Here is a 19,364-nt window from a genome sequence, read left to right on the forward strand (position 1 = left end):
GTAGATCTCATTTACACAAGTTCACAAACTCATCTTGGTGTGTGTTGTGTCCTCATTTTTCTCCCACTCTATCTTTAGAATAAATACACTAGAGATTCAAAGATAGTATATGAGACACAAATAATGATTTTGAAGTATAAGGAGAACTACCTCATAGGTTGACTAATTAGTTTTTAGATATTGAAGTGTACTTGGTGATTGACATTCCTTTAAGAGAGTTCATAGACTCATTATCACTTTATAAATGATCATACACAAGCTTTAAGCATGTGGACGTATAATGAATCCCATCATTATAATTGTCTATTAGATCACTTTAAGTGAATAATCATATGTTTCTAAGAGCAAGCATTTAAATACGAATTTTTAGAACAAAGGATAAAATGATAAAACGGGTGACTTGGGTTGCAAACCAAGTCACCATTATCCAAAATACAACCAATTATCCAAAATACCTTTCCATGTCGAACACGGAAACTTAGAGGTTCTAAAAATCCAAAACATAATTAAAATAAGACAATGAAAAGCAAAGCTCCATAAAAGCTATCCCTAGCTTCTTGATGGTTTCTCATGCTTGCTTTTCCTTTCCCTTGTCTTTGCTTGGTGGAGGCCTTATTTACAATAAAAAGGGAGATACATTATCACAACTTTGTATCACAATACCATAGTTGAATTAGAAACATAAAAGAAAGGATAGTCATTTACCTACTGGAGTAATCTTTCCAGCCTTAATATCACCAAGGTATTTGGAACAATTTCTTTTCCAATGTCCCATACCATTACAATAATGGCATTTATCAAGAGGACCCTTCTTGATTCTTGAAGTGCTAGCATCATTAGCCCTTGCTTTGGTGAAAGTGGGAGTTTGGTTCTTACCCTTTCTCCCATTCTTCTTGAACTTCCCCTTATTCTTAGTGCTTATGTTAAGCACATCCTTTGGTGGGTTCACATTTAACCCCATGTCCCTTTCGGCTTGCACAAGTAACTTGTGCAATTCTTCAAGAGACACATCCTTGTCTTGCATGTTAAAATTCACCCGGAATTGAACATACGCTTTGACTTTGGACAAGGAGTGTAGAATCCTATCTACGATGAGTTCTTTGGGGATTTCAACCTTTTGAATCTTCAAGGTCTCGACAAGCTCCATAAGTTTGAGCACATGAGGGCTAACCTTTTGGCCCTCTTTGAAGTCGAGATCAAAGAATGCCGCGGCCGCCTCATATTGGACGATCCGCGGAGTTTGTGAAAACATTGTCACAAGCTTGGAGTAAATCTCATTATCGGTGCCCATTTTAAAGGCTCTCCTTTGGAGATCCGCCTCCATCGCAAATATCAAGACGTTTTTCATTGCGGCGGACTCCTTATGGTAAGCCTCATATGCTTCCTTAGTGGCGGCGGTCGACCTAGCATTAGGTTCGGGTGCAGAGGCCTCGGTAAGGTAACGAAGTTTGTCGTCACCTTGGGCGGCTAATTTGAGTTGGGCATCCCAATCGGAGAAATTTGACCCATTCTTTTCAAGTTTACATCGATCCATGAAGGATCGGAGCCAAGATGAATTAGCGAGAGGCGTGGCATTAGGGGTTGGTGTAGCCATTTGTTATGAGAAAAAGAAGTGGTCTACAAAACAAAATAGAAGGAGTAAAACAAATGTCGTTTTAACAATAATACTCGTAAAATTTATAATTTAAACAAGTTTTATGCATTTTTCTAGTGACCTCTACCCAACTAGATAAATGATTCCAAGACCCAAATTCATATTAACTTGGGCACGGTGTGGCCGATACATCCCTTATCAATATAACTTGGTGGATTAACGCTTTAATCGATTCTACTTTTAGAACTCTTGGTCGATAATATTACATTAACATTTATCTTTATCCCAAAACACTTTCAACAAGGGGACGGTGTGGCCGATAAAACCCTTATCGAAAAATTTTTGTTGAGTTCAATCCAAATTTCGAATAAATGTGTCCATGATCAAAACCTACATTAACTTGGGCACGGTGTGGCCGATTCATCCCTTATCAACATGAATTCGGTGGATAGACATTTATCACCCACTTCCCCCACGTAACAAGGTTTGTACCCCGGTGTGGCCGAGTGCACTCGCTCGCGAAATAGGTTTTCATGGTTTCTACTATTTGGTAAGGCTATGTCTCAATTGATTTGTTTTAGCGAGAGGTCATGTCAATTTATTATATATCACGTTTTAAGTGAACTAAAGCGGTGAACTACGATAATTCTAATTGACACGGTCGATAAACTCGATGAAGATGATGATGCATGTTTTAGTTATGGCGATTTAGCGATGCATGCGACATATAAATAAAATGCAAACATAAAATAAATCTTAGTATGGCCTTCCTAAAATAGAAAAACTATTTAACTATTACATATTCGGAAACCAACTCCATTGGTCCCTTGAACTTCGGTTGTGGCACGCATCTCGAGGTAACACCGTCTTTATGTATCGCCATTCTTGAAGAAATCCGTCTTAGGGAACTCCGAGATAAATAAAATTACATAATAAATTACATAATTTCCTATTATACATTTGTAACTAAAATAAAATTAAATCTATTAAATTACAAAACGGTGATACGAGATCACAATAAATTACAACCGAATCGATATTCTCATACATTTCGGGTAATACCAATTAAAAACTAAGGCCATACTAAGTAAAAAATACATAATTCAAAATTACATAAATAAAATTATGACAATCATAAAGAAAATGCAGCATTATAATATGTATGAACATGCTCAATTTTATGCTAAATCGCCTTTAAATAGCCAATATCGTATATTACTCGGTTTTTACGGATTTGCGTGATTTCAACATTTTATAATCACAAAAATTACATAAATTCATATTTATGCATAAGTTAATTACCCTAACCTCTTAGGACTCAAAATTTAGTCTTCACTAATAATTTGACCATAATTAACTCATATTTCTAAAATGTGTTCATTAATGGACTAAAAATTACAAAAATAAGCTATAATCTTCAAATAAATCACAAAATTTCAAATAAATTCAAAATCTGAAATTTAAACTCATGAACATTCTGGAAAAATACCATGACACTCATAATGTTCAAAAACTTAGGTTAAAAATTTCGAAATTTTTTCGGAAAAATAATGTTGCGGTTTATCGGGTTTTAACAAAATAATCATAAAAACATGAGAAAAATTATATTCATCAACTTTCCAATTTTTAGATCTGAAAATGATAATAAAATGCAACATGTGATGTTTTTCCTTAGTCATAGATTATGTTTTATTAATATTTCACTAATAATGTCACTATTTATGCTATTTTTCTTCAAAAAATCATAAATCATGCACAAAGACTTCAATATAGCCTTTTATTTTACACACATCTTGTAAAATTGCATGTGACAACTTACTAAATTTCTATGACCAGATTCGAAATTTATCTCATATTAACCTATTTTTCACTTAAATCCGATTTTAATAATGAAAAATCCATTTTTCGAGCATAAGAAGTCCAAAAATTATGAAAATTTACAGGTCATCTCAAAATAATATACATATCCAAAAATCACTGGAAAATTCGAAGTTTAGCTAATTTTAGTCCGAAAATGACATTTTATTCATAAAATCATATTTTAATGTCATTATTATGTAATATGAACAATAAAAATCAATAAATTAACCAAAATATCCTAAAAACATTTTAGGACCAGAAACTTTAACATGCAAAAATTAATTTTGTGATATATCATAATAACACAAATTATTCAAGTTTTATATGTTAATCTTTATAACTCGGAAAAACTTTTAACCGATTTGCATGCAAACAACCATGGCTCTTGATACCGATTGAAGGAAAAGTAGATCTATATACTAACATATTCATATATGTTTTATCTTAATTTGTCATAAAATTAATAAATGATCTTATGCATGCAAACTTATAAACAATATAAAGAAGAATCTTTATCTTACATTGGAATATTGGTTTATATGGGCACAAGAGAGATCTCCTTTCTCTCTTGTTCTTGTGCTTTCCTTAGTGGAAGAACAAAGATCCAAGTATAGGATCTCTCCCAAAGCTTTATACCCAAAGCACACTCTTAATTAAAATTAATATTATAAGTACTAGTACAATATTAATCTTGTAGAAAAATTGACCCAAAAATATTATAGGACACTTAATATTTTCGGTTTATGGGAGGAGGAAGAAGGAAGCTTTTTATCTCTCTAAAACTCAAATTTTAGATGAATGAATTATTGAAATCTACAACAATAATGTTATGTATTGTTTATCAAAATATAAGGCAAAAAACCCCTTTGATTTTCCTATGGAAAACCGGGTAAGGGAAGAGGAGGGAAGAAAAGAGTGAGCCAATGCATGCAAGAGTTTATCTTCACAATGTAAACTAGGTTGCATGGCTAGTCTATTAGGGAAATGATTGTGTTTTCCATTAACATAATCAATCACAAAATTAGCCTAATTTCTCCTCTTAATTTCGGCACGTTCATAAAATGGAATCCATTTTATTTTTGTCAATTTGTCTTATGTCACATGTCATATGTCACATAAAATTGTTATGTATTTTTAACATATTAAAAATCAACGTATTAATAAAATACGTCATATACAAAAATTGACTTAGTAATTCATAATTACTTGTACCAAAATGTTTTACCAATTATAAATCACAACAATTTGTATTTATAATAATTCATTCAAATTCAATTGTTTCCTTAAACAATAATTTCATCTGAGTAATGAAACAATTCAAATACTCAGACCGTATCTCATTTTAATCAATTTCAATGAGATACGTAAATATTACTTCCAAAATCGTTCGTCAATTTTAATTAAATTAATTGACTCGTAACGTTATACGATCAATTAATTGATCAATTAAGAGTGTTGCCCTATAGGTATGACCTAGGGGATCAATCGATCACCTGTCGCACGACAAGAATGTCAAACTCTAGTCACCAATCATTACCGATATGTATGTGTGGACGATTGTGATAAAATATTACTTTCCAATTGTATTCTTTCTAATGAAACATAAACATGTGATCATCATGATCAACAGTCGTGATCGCATTATTGTCGGAGGACACATATTCCAACAAATGTAACATTCCGTTTGATGTCTATGAGTGTCTTGATTTTGGATTTGATAGTGGATGATATTATGGATCTAGCAGCGTTAGAGGATGGTAGTTGGTTATGTACGGAGTTGGTGTCGTGAGAGATATATATGTGGTGGATACGATATCGTGAGTCATGTTAAGGAAGTAAACATAGTTGGTGGAGTGGGTGTTAAGAGTTCATGTTTTATGTTTGGTCGAGTTCTTGAGTTCTTAGCTATGTTGTTGTGTCTTAGTCAAGTTGGTAGGTTTGTTTTTATGTATGGGTTGAACTTCGGGGACGAAGTTCTTTTTAAGGAGGGAAGACTGTAATACTACGGTTTTATGAGTCTCTGGGTACTCTACCGAGTAGGCCTTACTCTGTCGAGTAAGGGTGTGTTGCGTTTTAAAATAGTTTCTGACCTGTTGGGTACTCGATCGAGTAACGTTGATACTCGATCGAGTAAGGGGGCACTCGATCGAGTACCTCAGCTACTCGATCGAGTACCTCAGCTACTCGATCGAGTAGCCGGTTTACGGGGGATGATTTCTCGGGTTTTGTTAATAATGCGATTAAGTATATAATAACTTCCGTCATTGTTCTTTAAACACTTTTACAACCTAATTACATTCAAAAGAGAAAACAAACTACGTCGTTCGCACCAATCGCATTATTGGCAAATCCCGGAGCTTGGAAGGTCGGAATCCGTCTTTCTTTATACCTTTGTGATCCTTGCGTCGAGGGTAAGATCTACGTACCGTTTTTATAGCGTTTGGTTAAGGTTGTTTAAACCCTAATTTTGGGATTGGGGGTTTTCTATGTTTATGTTGATGTGGTAGTGATTATGTGATTATATGTTAGGAGGAGGATTCGTAGAAGAGGAATTTTGATACAGCTGTTGAGACCGTCTGATTGTGTTGCTGTTCCAGGTAGGGTTTCCCTACTCAGTATTAGTCCCATAATTGGTTGTTGATGTGTTGTGATTGTTGAATAATATCGTAATTGTGTTGTGACGGTTGTTGACTGTGATTGTTTGTCTCTGGTTCTCGAGATGCGTTCTCGGCTGAGTGGAGTCACTTGCGGGAGTGGCTTCACGCCCTAGTTTCGCCCTTCGTGGAACCCGCCACGGAAGGGGATGTGCACATTAATGGGACAGGGTTATCGCTCGGTATGATGAGCGGGGATTTGGTGGGTACGGTGCGTCCCCCATCTGGCGGTGGTCCGGTGGACGATCGGTGACGGAGATTGATTGGAGTGGGTGATTGTGTGTTGACTTCGATTTGTGTTGTTTTTATCTTGTTGGTTATATAAATTGTGTGATTAATCGACCCCGTTTAAATGTTTTAAAAACGTGGTGATCCATTCGGGGTGATGAGCGATTATTGAGCGAGGTATGAACCGATGCGTATGGGATAACTGGGAGGAGTCACCACGATGCAGTTTAGAAGTCTTCCGCTGTGTTTGATAGTTTTATAGTCTTTTGATAGTAGACAGTTTTAGAGAACTTGTATTCCTTTTATCAGTTTTGGTTTTGAACATGTAATCACTTAAACTATAATTACTTTTAAAGTACGTTTCTTTATTGTCTTATGATATTCATTGCCTCGGGTAACCAAGATGGTAGCATCCTTATACCTGAGTGGTCCTGGTAAGGCACTTGGAGTATGGGGGTGTTACAAATGGTATCGAGCGACGATCTGAAACCTGTAACCAATGAATCCAATGAATATAGGGAGTCAATTAAAATGAACCCGGGGTAAAGGTTGTAGGAGCTAATGCAAAGACTTGGGAGACGTCCTAAAGTCGCGAACTCGCCCTACAATTTTGAACCGGTCACCATGGGATATGAGTCGGGATCGCTATGTGCTTATGTTGTGAATTGTGTACCTATATGGTGATGTGTGGCATGAATCAGTGGATGTATGTATGTGGAGAATGGGGAATGTGTAGAAAAGATGATGATAATGTGATTTCGTAAGTTATTGATTGAAAGCATGATAGTTGGTTTACAATGTTGTTTTGAATTGTAGGAAAAGTATATGAGAATGATGAATGATGTGGTAGAAAAAGGAAGTAGTTCATATGTGATAATATGTGATGAATAATGATGTTGCAGGATGGATGATTCATAATGTGGCATAATAATATGTGAATAGGAATGTTGTGTTGTATACGTATATTTTGTTTGCATAGAGTTGTATGATAAGTTTATGTACTTGTCCACTATTGTTCATGTGTATACGTTGTAAGAAGTGTGTAGCTGTAATGGATGAATTGGTTGGAAGAGATTAAGTAAGTAATTGCATAAGAATATGAAATTCATGTGTGGAACATGTTTATGTGGGTAATGGATTTTATAATGTTGCAATGTTAGTAACATGTGAATAGGGGATTTTTTGTCGTATATTATGTTATTGTGTACGTAAAGTTATAAAATAAAAGCATGTGGGTAAATCGTGATTGACAAGTTAAATAATCTATGTGTATGATGAATGTTGTTGCTTGGCTTTTGAAAATAGTAACATATGATTAGGAATACTGGTGTTATGAGTTTTAGATTGGTTTTGTTTGCTTGGTTGTTGTTTAAGTTGTTTGGAAGTAAAAATCAAATAGTTATGTCGTCTGATTACAGCAAAGTTGTCTTTAAACTGTTATAACTTGAGATGCATAAATGATTTTGATGTGATTCCAATTGGAGGTGATAGCTTGTCCTTTTACGATTCTAACGATAGGTCACACGCCCAAAACAACCAAGAAATGAGTGAGTTATGGCTGTTTTACGAAAACTGGACAGTGCTGAGAAATGCGTGGGTACTCGATCGAGTAGCCTTGGTACTCGATCGAGTAGGAGGCACTCGATCGAGTACGTTAGTTACTCGATCGAGTAGCCCTGGTGATTTATTTTACGTGCTTCTGACCTTCACCTACTCGATCGAGTAAGTCCCTTACTCGATCGAGTGGCCAGTACTCGATCTAGTGACCCATGATTCGGGTCATATGCTTATCTTTTGAATTCGTTGCATATTATGTTTAATTAAAAGTTGTTATTTAGCTACTTTATGCATTGTTTTACATGTATGTTGGTCTTGATACGTAAGTTAGCCAATCTTATGGGGTGGTGAGTGGCACCTTTTGGTGAGTATGAGTTTGGTGGGAGGAGATGGGCTATATGTGGTTGTGATAGATAGTGGAAAAAGAAAAGAAAGACCGTTATGGCTTAATTGAGACATAGAGCATGTTTTCTGAGATGAGAAGAGTGATATGAATGTGTGTTGAGTAACGTAAAAGCAAGTGAATATGGGCAAGGGATGATGTGAGTCTAACGAACGTGAGAATAAAAAGATTGAAGGTAGGGGTGTGGATAGTGGCAGCTTGAGATGTGTAAAGAATTATGGAGGGAGATGGTTAGAAGTCGTGTGGGTTAAGGATATATGTAGTGAAAGTGAGTTTTAAAGGGGTTGAGAAGAGTGCTATACAGTGAACTTTATGGAGACATGTCGCGAGGGAGATTTATACACAGTGAGTGAGTTTGAGAGATTTGGTTTATTAAGAGATGAAACTACTGTGTGATTTCCTTGGGCAATTAACGGTATGAAAGGAATTTTGATTTCTAGAGAGGTACAAAGGAGATGCAATTGTTTGAACAGTGAACGTTGATTTTATAGATAGATTAGTGGCAAGTGTGGGTGATAGCATAATAAGAGGAGATCCATGGTAAGAAAGAGTGAGATGATATCGATATAAAATAATGAGATGTGAGTCTTGGAGCAATGAGAAAGTAACTGGGAGGAGTCACCACGATGCAGTTTAGAAGTCTTCCGCTGTGTTTGATAGTTTTATAGTCTTTTGATAGTAGACAGTTTTAGAGAACTTGTATTCCTTTTATCAGTTTTGGTTTTGAACATGTAATCACTTAAACTATAATTACTTTTAAAGTACGTTTCTTTATTGTCTTATGATATTCATTGCCTCGGGTAACCGAGATGGTAGCATCCTTATACCCGAGTGGTCCTGGTAAGGCACTTGGAGTATGGGGATGTTACAGCATAAGCAGCGACAATCTTGCGTGGAATGATTGAGGCAATGAGTAGAGGCTATCAACGGGTCGTGCTCAAGAATGATAGTTTAAACGTCATCGAGGCGTTAAAGAAGAATCAGATGGGACAAAGCGATTTGTCACTCATTATAAGTGATATGTTGATGCTTTGCGATAGTTTTGTTAGTGTAAATGGTCTTATGTTCATCGTAATGATAACATGGGTGGTTCATAGGGTTGTCAGTGGGGCGGGTTTTGGCGGATTTCGCCCCACATCCGCCCCACTTAGGGAGGGTACGAGTAATGATTTGATGGGTCGTGGGGGCGGCGACGCGTTTCAAAAGTGTCATTCATCGCGGGTCGTGGGGCAGGTCCGGATATCACGTGAGACCCGCCCCATACCCACCCGCCCACCACCCCCCGCATGTCCGCGCTTCGCTTGTACCCGCATTACTCATAAACCTAGACAAATTCGTACTATATAAAAATAAAAAGGGATATTCTACATGGTACCCCTCAATTTTTCAACTTTCTACATGGTACCCCTACACTTTTTAAAATATACATGGTACCCCTAATTGTTGTCATTATCACTAAGTGCACCCCTAAACTTTATTTTCCGACAATTAAACTCGGTTTTAGGCGTTAAGTGATTACTTGGACGCGTAACCAAGCTTGTCATTTATCATCCCATGACAAAAGGACTCTATTAGGCTCAATATCCATCTTTGGACGTGATAATTTGGCAAAGAATCAATAAATTTTCCGTCAAAATTTTTTTAGCCCATATATATCAATAAATTTTAGGATCGAGATGGATATTGAGCCTAATAGACTTCTTATGTCATGGGATAATAAATGACAAGTTTGGTTACGCGTCCAAGTCATTACCTAACGCCTAAAACTGAGTTTAATTGATGGAATATAAAGTTTAGGGATATACTTAGTGATAATGACAACAATTAGGGGTACCATGTATGTTTTAAAAAGTGTAGGGGTACCATGTAGAAAGTCGAAAAATTAAGGGGTACCATGTAGAATATCCCAAATAAAAATAAAAATAAAAATAAAACTTATAACTTAGATAAAAAGCCTAAACCGTTTTTCATAAATCTAGACAAATTTCATCTACTTCTTAGTTCTTACCCACCCAAATACCTACCAACCTAGACTGGTTCATGAACTTGCTCATGTGAAACCCTGTATCGTTGATCTTCGTTCAATAAATGGTGAGTATAGACGTATAGTGGTACTAGTTGAGTGTTGGACCGTTGTAAGGCAGGTTTGGTTAGTCCACCGAGTGATATTAAGTCCATTATTCGAATATTCTCCTCTTAACTCTTGTTCGAAATAACACCTTCCAAAACCTTCTATGGTGGTGTAAGACGCCGGCGACCACCGCGATTCTAAACTTTCTCCTTCTCTCTTCTCTCTTCTCTCTTCTCCTCCCCAAAACCCTATTTCCTCCTTCTATCTTCCACAATTCCTCTTTCAATCAATTAATTCGATTCCAATTTCTAAAACCCTAACATTCCAACCTTCTCAAAATTAGGGTTTATATTTAATCACAAAATCTCAAATATCATTAATTAATTTCTATAAACATGAAATCGAGTATGCAAGACGCTTCAATTGTTTCTTCCGAGTTCACTAATGGCTTCAGTTCTACTTCTTCATCACTTCACAAGGATCAGCACCGACATCTTCCAGATTACAGCAGTAAAATTGTCCAGGTATTTTTTTTCGCTTTTTAATTTCATTTCAAGCTTCAAATTCACTTTGTGGAACTATTAATTGTTGTTATATGAGTTTAATCTATGTTGCGCTGCATTGGTAGTAAGGGGGTGTTTGGTTCACCCAATATAGGTATGAGGTATGGGTTTGGAATGAACCAAACCCATACCATGTGTTTGGTTGACAAAATTGAAGGTTTCATACCCATACCTCAAACCCATGAGGTATGGGTTTCTCATACCAGGGAGGGGGGTGGGTATGAGATTGATACCCATGGTATCAAATTACAAATATTAAAAAGTGATAAAAACAATTGTAAAAAAATCATTTTATATATTTATTTGATTAAATTTTCTCTACATGATTTAATAGTATAAAAATTATTATTAAAAATATTGTATTTTGAAGAGTTTTTAGCTTTAATTGATTTCTAACCTCATACCCCCAAAATTGAACCAAACACAAGGTATGAGTATCAAGTTCTAACCCGATACCACTCAGGTATGATTCCCGATTCCAAACCCATACCCACGCGTGAACCAAACACCCCCTAAAATGTTGGACGGAGTTTTATTTTACCGTTGCTTAAAGTGAATTTGAATTTGATTAGTTGAATAGTCGCGTAGCGCAAAGCGCTGGTAATGTATGGAAAGGGTGGAGTAGCGTGTGTAGAATGCAGTGCGATATACTCCCTCCTCCGTCTCAATCATTTGTTTACATTTGATTAGAATACCCTTGACAAAGAATAAAAAAAGGGTAAACGAATGATTGGGGCGGAGGGAGTAGGTTTTAGTACTGGAAAAAGGGGGAGGAAGGATGTTGTGTTTGATGGAGTAGGAGTTGAGTTTTGTGTGAATCAGGGCAAAGTGTAAGGTGGGCCTTTTTAGGGACAAGAAAATGCGAATTGGCGTTTGATGGAGCTGCTTTAATATACAGAAGTAAATGAAATACCGAATTGGCCTTTTATCGACATGTATCTTCCATGAGACCTGTTCATATAGTAATAGAAATGTTGTTTGAGTCTAGTCTTGCCCTTACTCCTCTCGGACTTTGAGTGAGAGAGGCTCTTCAGAGGCACATTTGAGGATGTATTCTCCATGAGGCAAAAGGAAAGCTAACCCTGTTTGGATACGAAAGGAGGGAAATGGGACAATGTCATTTTCCTTTTAAATCTTTCATATGTTGGACAAATTCAAATTTGTCATGTAGGAGGGAAATGTTGGGATCTGTTTTCTTTCGACTCCATTTCCCTCCAACTTAATTTTGCTAGCCAAACAAAGAAATTGTTCCCCTCTCTTTCCCTACCTTCCATTCAGTTACAGACTATCAAATATCTGGGTATACGAAAGTACAGGATCTAAATATAGATTATTATAGATTTGTTCAAGGATTCATATTTAGGTTTCATGTCCAATGGTTAGGGCTACATTTGTCTTTGCTTCTATTTAAAATTCGTCATTTAGTTCTCTGGTTCACTGTGAACAAACAAAATGGCGTTGCCTTAAGTATCTTTTTGATGTGCCATATGATTCTAGGATGCTCTGCAACATTTGGCATCCGTTGATCTCGTGGATCTATGCAATGAGGCAAAGGTTGAAAGATGTCGTGCCAGTAGAGACCTTCGGAGCTGTGGCCGTCTAGTGGAGAGTGTACTTATGTCATGTGGACATGCATCCTTATGTGCTGAGTGTAGTCAACGCTATGAAAATTGCCCCATCTGCCGAACCCCTCTTCCTACGAATGGGAACATACTTCGACGTCGCCTTTACTATGAGTGTGTTGAGGCTGGACTAATTAATAAAGTGGGTGATGATAAATATCAAGAGATTGAAGATGATGTGGCACACCTGACTGCTGACGTCCAACGTCTCTATTCATTGTTTGATGTGGCTATGGAGAACAACTTATGCTGTTTGATTTGTCAGTGTATCCTTTCATAATAGCTGCTTCTCTGCTCCCAGTTCTCATGCATAACTATTTTGCAACCATAAGTAAAGGCTTTACATGTTGGTTTGTTGATCTGAAGCTTCTCAAATACTTCGTGGAGTCTATCGAAATTCTTTTTCATTAGTTGTTGGCTATTGTTCTCATTCAAGTACCTCAATGCCACTGTCAGGTCGATGCTGGTTGGGGGGTGTGGACTGTTCTCTTGTGTGTCATTGTCTTTGATGTTCAAAACTTTTTTGTGTGGTATCTCGGTTTCTTTGTCTTCTTCTTTACTTTACAGCTATTGTATGACTGGTCTGCGTGAACGACCCATGTACTGTAGATTGTTGTTTCCTTACAGAAATGAAATAGATGTCACTGATGTTTGCATGGATGAAAGTGCTGTATCAAGTGATCCCGTGATAGCATTTCTGCTGGATGAGGTGGTTGTGAAGGATTGGTGCAAGCGGACATTCAAAAATATCATCAAAGAAGTTCGAGGGATATGTATCCTAAGCTATTTGCTTTCCTTTTGTATCTTACTTAAACTCTTATCCTCTGATTTTTTTAATTAGTTAGTGGTATGCTTGTGTATACTTTGACTTTATGAATAGATAATCTTGGAATTAATGAGATGAATGCCAAAATGGGCGGTCTTCTGAAGATCTTGGCAAAGCTGGCGGGCTTGTCCAATGTGCTGGAAGTTCTGGACTTGTCATTCAAGGATACACATGCAGCAAAGCTTGATGACCTAAATCATTTTCAGGAGAGTATATCAAAGACCAAGCAGGTTTAGTATGTATATACTATATAGTTTCTATTTTGTAACTCAATCTGTTCTCATGGTATATTTATGTATTTATGACTTCTTATGTCTCTTACGTCAGATATTAAGTCACGCCAAAACGAATACCGAGTCACACTTCAATATTATCTTTTATATTTTGGTCATTGATTTAACCGAGTTATAAGAAATGTCAGACCACAATTTGTTGTGTATATTTAAGCCATTCGTTTTTATCTTATTTTCAGCATATGGAAATGATGATGTGGTGCATCAGACATCAGTTTCTGGAGAATGTTAGATCTCGTCACAGTAATCTCGCTTCATGGCGAGCTCTTGTCCGTGAAAGAAAATCAGCTGCTGTTAATAGGGCATGGCCTGAGGCAGTTCAACCTTCTGGAGAGTGCATAGAACAGGATAATTCTAGTCTCTTCCTCGAGGATGCATTGTTGAATCTCGAAGCTGATAAAGGATATGGACAGAGTAGTGAAGTTGAGCGAGAGGTCGCATCCTTACAAAAGGATGGTGGTTCATCTTTTTTCAGGTCCAAAATCGAAGGATTTGGAGGCTGCTATCCATTTGAAAATGTGAGGGCTGCAATCGATATACTTTTCCTGTGCGGAAGTTCTGATATGGTGGTTGCCAAACGAGCAATTGTATCCTTTTTTTTTCAGATACGAATGTTATGTAGATATTACTTATGTTCCCCTCATGCAAGTCCGTTTTAATTCTTAACTTTCGTTGAAGAATTGGGTCCCTTAACTGCAATTAAGTTTTTGTATTATCTGTTTGATCGTCATTGGACAAAGTCGGAATCTGATGGAGAATGGCGGCATGCTATAGATGATTTGGCAGCTACTTTTAGTATAACCAGACATTCTCTACTGGAGTCATTGACCTTCTATCTCTTGGATGACCACACTGATGAAGCTCTCCAGGTAAATGTTGTTAAGGTTGACATGTGTATGTCAGTATCCTGAAAAGCGCATTAATGTTTAGCTGATATTTCTGATCTTATTCTTGTTCAATAGAGTAGTGTAACTTAATATTTCCCTATTGGTATATTGTGAGGGAACTCTTTACTACCACGTTATAATTGTGTCGCCCATATCAAATCAGAAAATAATTCGAATTAGTATTTGTTCAGACCACTTCACTATCTTTTGTCAGATCAACTTTGTTAAAAAAAATTCAGTTTTCAGATATCATTTACACACGTCTAATATAAAGCTCGTAGCAGTTGTTGCTAGCATCTTGAGAAGATTGGCGCCTGATTCTGTATATGATCCTCGCTTATTTATGGTGAAGCATATTCGGTCTCATACTTCAGGCAGTGGGTGGCTAACCACTGCTAAGGTTGCTTGTTGGATGGGTTTCTCTAATTGATCGTTTTTCTTAATCTTGCTTATGTTAGTGATGAAATTTGTCAGGTTGTGTTGCTTCAGTGTTGCATCTAACCTGGTTTGAATTGTTAAATGTGTGACATTCACTTTGGCTTTGTCATTTGTCAAGCTTGCCACCAGCTTCTGACTTTTGAGGTCTGATGTGAACTATCGTGATGGATAATGGCTTAAAAAATATATACTTTGTATGAAATGGTTATTTGCCTCTGTATTGGTGGAATTCTTGATGCATTTGAATGTATTATCTGGTGTCTACTGTTCTAATGGTCATGTGCTTAAACACCATATTCACCAGGAAGCTTGCCACCTTCTTCCCGAGATTTCAAGTCCGGAGTCTCATCCTAAGATCGCAAAAGTTCTTCTCGAGAGGCAAACTTCTGATACAGCCCTTATGTTTCTACGTTGGTGTGGGCGTGACGGTGGAGCAGAGGTGTCTTTAAGGGAGGCAGTCACCGCAGTTAGAATAAAAGTTGAATGCGGCCTATTAACAGAAGCTTTTATGTACCAGAGAATGCTGTGCACGAAAATTAAAGAGAAGCAGCTGAAGCATAAGCTACCGGTAGATGCTTCAGAGAACTTGGAAGATGAATTCAGAATTTGGACGGACTGGGTTCTTGTGTTGGTGACTGAAATTTGCTGCCTTTGTATCCGGGGGAAGTTTGTCGACCGCATGATAGAGTTACCTTGGAATCATGATGAGGAAAAACATCTGCATAAATGCCTCCTAGATTTTGCTACAACTGACCCTCTTACCAGTTCTGGAAGTCTTCTTGTCGTGTATTATCTTCAGGTGAGTATTGTAATCTTTCTCTCTATCTCTCTCTTTCGATAGGTGAATGTGGGCATTTAAAACATGGTTGTTCCAATCAGCCTTGCTACTTGTCAACTCATATTTCCAGCTTGCTTTTTTTTTTCGACAACAGAAATTTAAATGTTTTCATTTGGCTTTGTTGTTTCCAAGTCTCTTTCTGGCTGAGCTATTCTTACACTCATGGTGTTTGATTTTTGCTTGAAATTTATGTGTATTGGTAGACAAATGTCTTATCCTTCCAGTCTAGAGACAGTAGTTTGCGTCATCGATAATTCTTCATACAGCTACTTGAGAGTCGAGAGTTGTGAATCTAGAACGCTCTGACATAGTGTGCTCTATCTGTAGCGTCACCGGTATGTTGAAGCATTTCAGATTAATTGCAAGCTTCAGACAGTGGAGGAGGACTTCCTTTCTAAAAATGATGTTGATGAAGAGGTATTGCACAGGATGAGAGACACAGCTCATTGGAGAAAAGGGTTGGTTGTAAGTATTTCAACTCTTTGATATCTCTTGTTGTATGAAGCACTAGCTTTTAATGCCGGTATTCAGTTGCTTGTGATGCTTTTCCTTCTTTGCATTGTATTAATAGCACATGGGATAAGTTGTAGAACACAAGTACAAGACCTGTCTTCAATCCTGTAATTTTTGTTTTCAGTTTATGCTTGTGCGAGTCATTGACATCTATTTAGCCTTTGTTTGGATGGAATCATGGATGGATTTAGAGGAAAAGAAAGAGGACCATTTGCTCTATAGTTAGCAATATTGAGTTGGAGGGAAGATTGGGGTGGGGGAGTAATCCCTCCTAGAAGGGAAACTAAATTCCTTCCAATATAGAAAAATTTCGGAAAGAAAATGGCATATCCATACCCCCATTTCCCACCCTCTTCTCCATTCCCGTTCCCCCCTTTTATTTTTCCTTACAAAGGGTTATATCTGGACTCTGGAGGTCCTCTTAATCTTTGCATATTATTTTGCCTTGGCAGTTTGGTACTTGCATAATTGCATGTTATTTTAAGATGTACCTCCTTTGTCTCTGTCATTCAATGGCCAATGCGTAAATACGAACTCCGGATTTTCTATGATGAGCTCTGTACTCAGAATTGTTACAATTATCCAATGCTGGTGATTATGTGTACAAGTGTTAGATTTGGTTTGTAGTATAAATCCGCGTAGTTTTTTTTTTGCCTTTAAAACAATTGTCCTAGTGTCATACCCACGTTCTATGATGACCACTGTCCGTAGATACAATGCTGGTGTGTGTCCAAGTGTTAGATTTTGTATTTTGTATTTTTATTTTTTGTATAAATCCTCTTTTTATTTTTTTCATTAAATTCAATTATCTAGTGTCATACCCATGTCCAAGTGTCAAGTGGCAGACGTGTATGCACGATAATGTGAAGAGTCAGAATACTATCGATGCTGAGGTTCTGATATACTTCTGCGCAGAATAAATCTGTGGCGCTGCTGCCCGAAGTTGAGCAGCAACAACTGAAGTCAGGACAGTTGACGGAGGATATGGTTTTATGTTGGGACGAGGCTGACTGCCAAAGGGATGCCGATATTGCAGGTCAACCAGGTCAAGTTGGGACTTTGACTTTTGCACCGTCATCCTTGCAGTCATCTTTGATTCTTCGAATGGATCGCGAGTCTTCATTTCAACCACCCCAAGACGGTCATGCCAGAGATGTCCATTCTGAACTTCACAACGGGGCTTCATCATCAGTACCTCGTGGAGATTTCTATATGAATTCGGAAAGAATAGTAAAACCTCCGATGAGCAATCCCAGAAATTTCAAGATGGACGATATATTTAATTCTGCAACTCCTAGGACATCTGCTGTTAAAGATGTTTATAGAACTGCATCAAGGTCTTTTCAGAATGATTTCCACGATAACCAACTTGATGATTTCTTCCCCCAATTAGATCATAATGGTCTTTATGGACAATTTCATAAGGTTAGCCCTCCAAGCTCTCGCAGGGTCATGGCAAAACCGACAAGGACGCCTATCAGCATGCGTGGATTAGTTGATGATTCGCCTCATGAAAGATACAAAACTGCAAATGGAAAGAGATTATCCCCAGGGAATCCAGATAGGCCGCAGAACATTGCCTTTACAGATGATGTTCTGGATATTTCGTGGAGGTAAAAGGACTTGCTTTACTTTCATTTGCCTTGGCTCTTGGTCCACTATTTACAGGGTAAATAGATTAATCTCACAAAAAGAACTCTGTGAGACTCCCGTGTCTGAGAAATTGTCCCCGTCAGATTTGACCGTGAGTCCGTGAGGTGATCACTGTCCTGCCCATTTGCCCGACATAATTCGTCTCTAGAAAGTAGATATCTATTCTTGGTATATGTCAACATCTCTATAAACGGAAAGAACCATTCTGTTTCTTTTATTTATTTTTGGTTTCTCAAGTGAACAAGGACTATAGCATTGTTACAGTACCACAGCTGCATTGAATGACCGTACTGTACACTAAAAAGAAGCATAATTAGTTTAGTTAATCATTTTGCACTATCTCCTGGTAATAATCCATAAAAAAAAGAACAGCTAGAGTTTGGCTTCATTATAAATGGAAACTGGGCGTTTTCAAGTGAATAACATCGTATGTAAGGCTCTTACATTGTGGGTTCATTTTTACTTACAGCCAAGAAGCAAATGGTTCTCGGGGTGATAACACCGTCATTGGTGTTCAAAGATGGAGATCAGATGAAACTAGCGATGAAGAAGAGGAGCCGAGTCCAGAGATGCTGAGTGCCATATCTTTTCATCCGGCGCCTACAAGAAGAGGCGGTAGAAGAGGTAGTGTTTTGCGCAGGTGATTTTGTTTATCCAAACTTCACTAAGATTGATTACTCAACAACACTGAACAGCTCAAGGCTTGCAGCAAATACAGTAGACTTGCGACAAGTATCATAATTTTGCTTAGTTTTGGGAGTCCACTTTCGCCATTAAGAGAGATTATCCGAAAAGAGGGAGAAAGAGGATAGAAAAGGGAGCGACATTTTGTTTTAAATCTGTGAATGCTCTCTCAGATCATCTTTTGGAATGTCGGTCACAATTTTGCGTTTTCAGCAATGTCTCTGTGTAATGTCTTGTGCTTAAAGTTATTTTTTGAGACCAGATATTCCGATACTTGTTTTAGTATGATTTCAAGCATTCAGTATTACCGTAAATATCTACTCTCTTCGTCTATTTTTTTTATAAGGTAATAAAACTAGATTGATCATCTAGGTAGGATCAACCTATCTCATCCTTTCGAATGATAGAGGTAAATTGAAGTCACCGGCTTTCAAACCACCTCGAAAGAGTTGGACATGAATGTCCAATAGAAGCCATAAAGTCGGCAACTTTGTTGGCTTCACGAAAGCAATGTTTAATTATCAATTCATCAAAAAACTGAAGATCTAATTTTACATTCTTGATAATACCAGAAGTTTTCCAAGGAATTTTCTAAGTAATACATATTGAGTTAATAATACATTAATTATCACCTACAACAATTAACATCGAGATCTCTAAGTATTTAGCTGCTAAAATGC

At 37.2% G+C, this 19,364-nt stretch overlaps 1 protein-coding gene across 1 annotated transcript; it reads left to right on the forward strand.

Annotated features, from left to right (window-relative positions):
• The first annotated feature begins 10,389 nt into the window (after nt 1-10,389).
• Nucleotides 10,390-18,998, forward strand: LOC141638424 (E3 ubiquitin-protein ligase HOS1-like). The gene is made up of 10 exons (XM_074447832.1): nt 10,390-10,891; nt 12,428-12,818; nt 13,191-13,325; nt 13,433-13,608; nt 13,851-14,258; nt 14,376-14,540; nt 15,301-15,795; nt 16,162-16,299; nt 17,263-17,960; nt 18,470-18,998. The coding sequence occupies exons 1-10, from the start codon at nt 10,763-10,765 to the stop codon at nt 18,642-18,644; spliced, it is 2,910 nt and encodes a 969-aa protein (XP_074303933.1). The 5' UTR covers nt 10,390-10,762; the 3' UTR covers nt 18,645-18,998.
• Nucleotides 18,999-19,364: the final 366 nt, after the last annotated feature.

Source organism: Silene latifolia, unplaced genomic scaffold (assembly GCF_048544455.1).
Source record: "Silene latifolia isolate original U9 population unplaced genomic scaffold, ASM4854445v1 scaffold_20.1, whole genome shotgun sequence".
NCBI lineage: Eukaryota > Viridiplantae > Streptophyta > Magnoliopsida > Caryophyllales > Caryophyllaceae > Silene > Silene latifolia.

Excerpts from the sequence above, each read along its gene's own strand:
- LOC141638424 (XM_074447832.1), top strand. The coding sequence starts at position 10,763 with ATGAAATCGAGTATGCAAGACGCTTCAATTGTTTCTTCCGAGTTCACT. Across the intron at positions 15,796-16,161 it reads TTGTCGTGTATTATCTTCAG|CGTCACCGGTATGTTGAAGC; the intron begins GTGAGTATTGTA and ends CTCTATCTGTAG. Across the intron at positions 16,300-17,262 it reads ATTGGAGAAAAGGGTTGGTT|AATAAATCTGTGGCGCTGCT; the intron begins GTAAGTATTTCA and ends ACTTCTGCGCAG.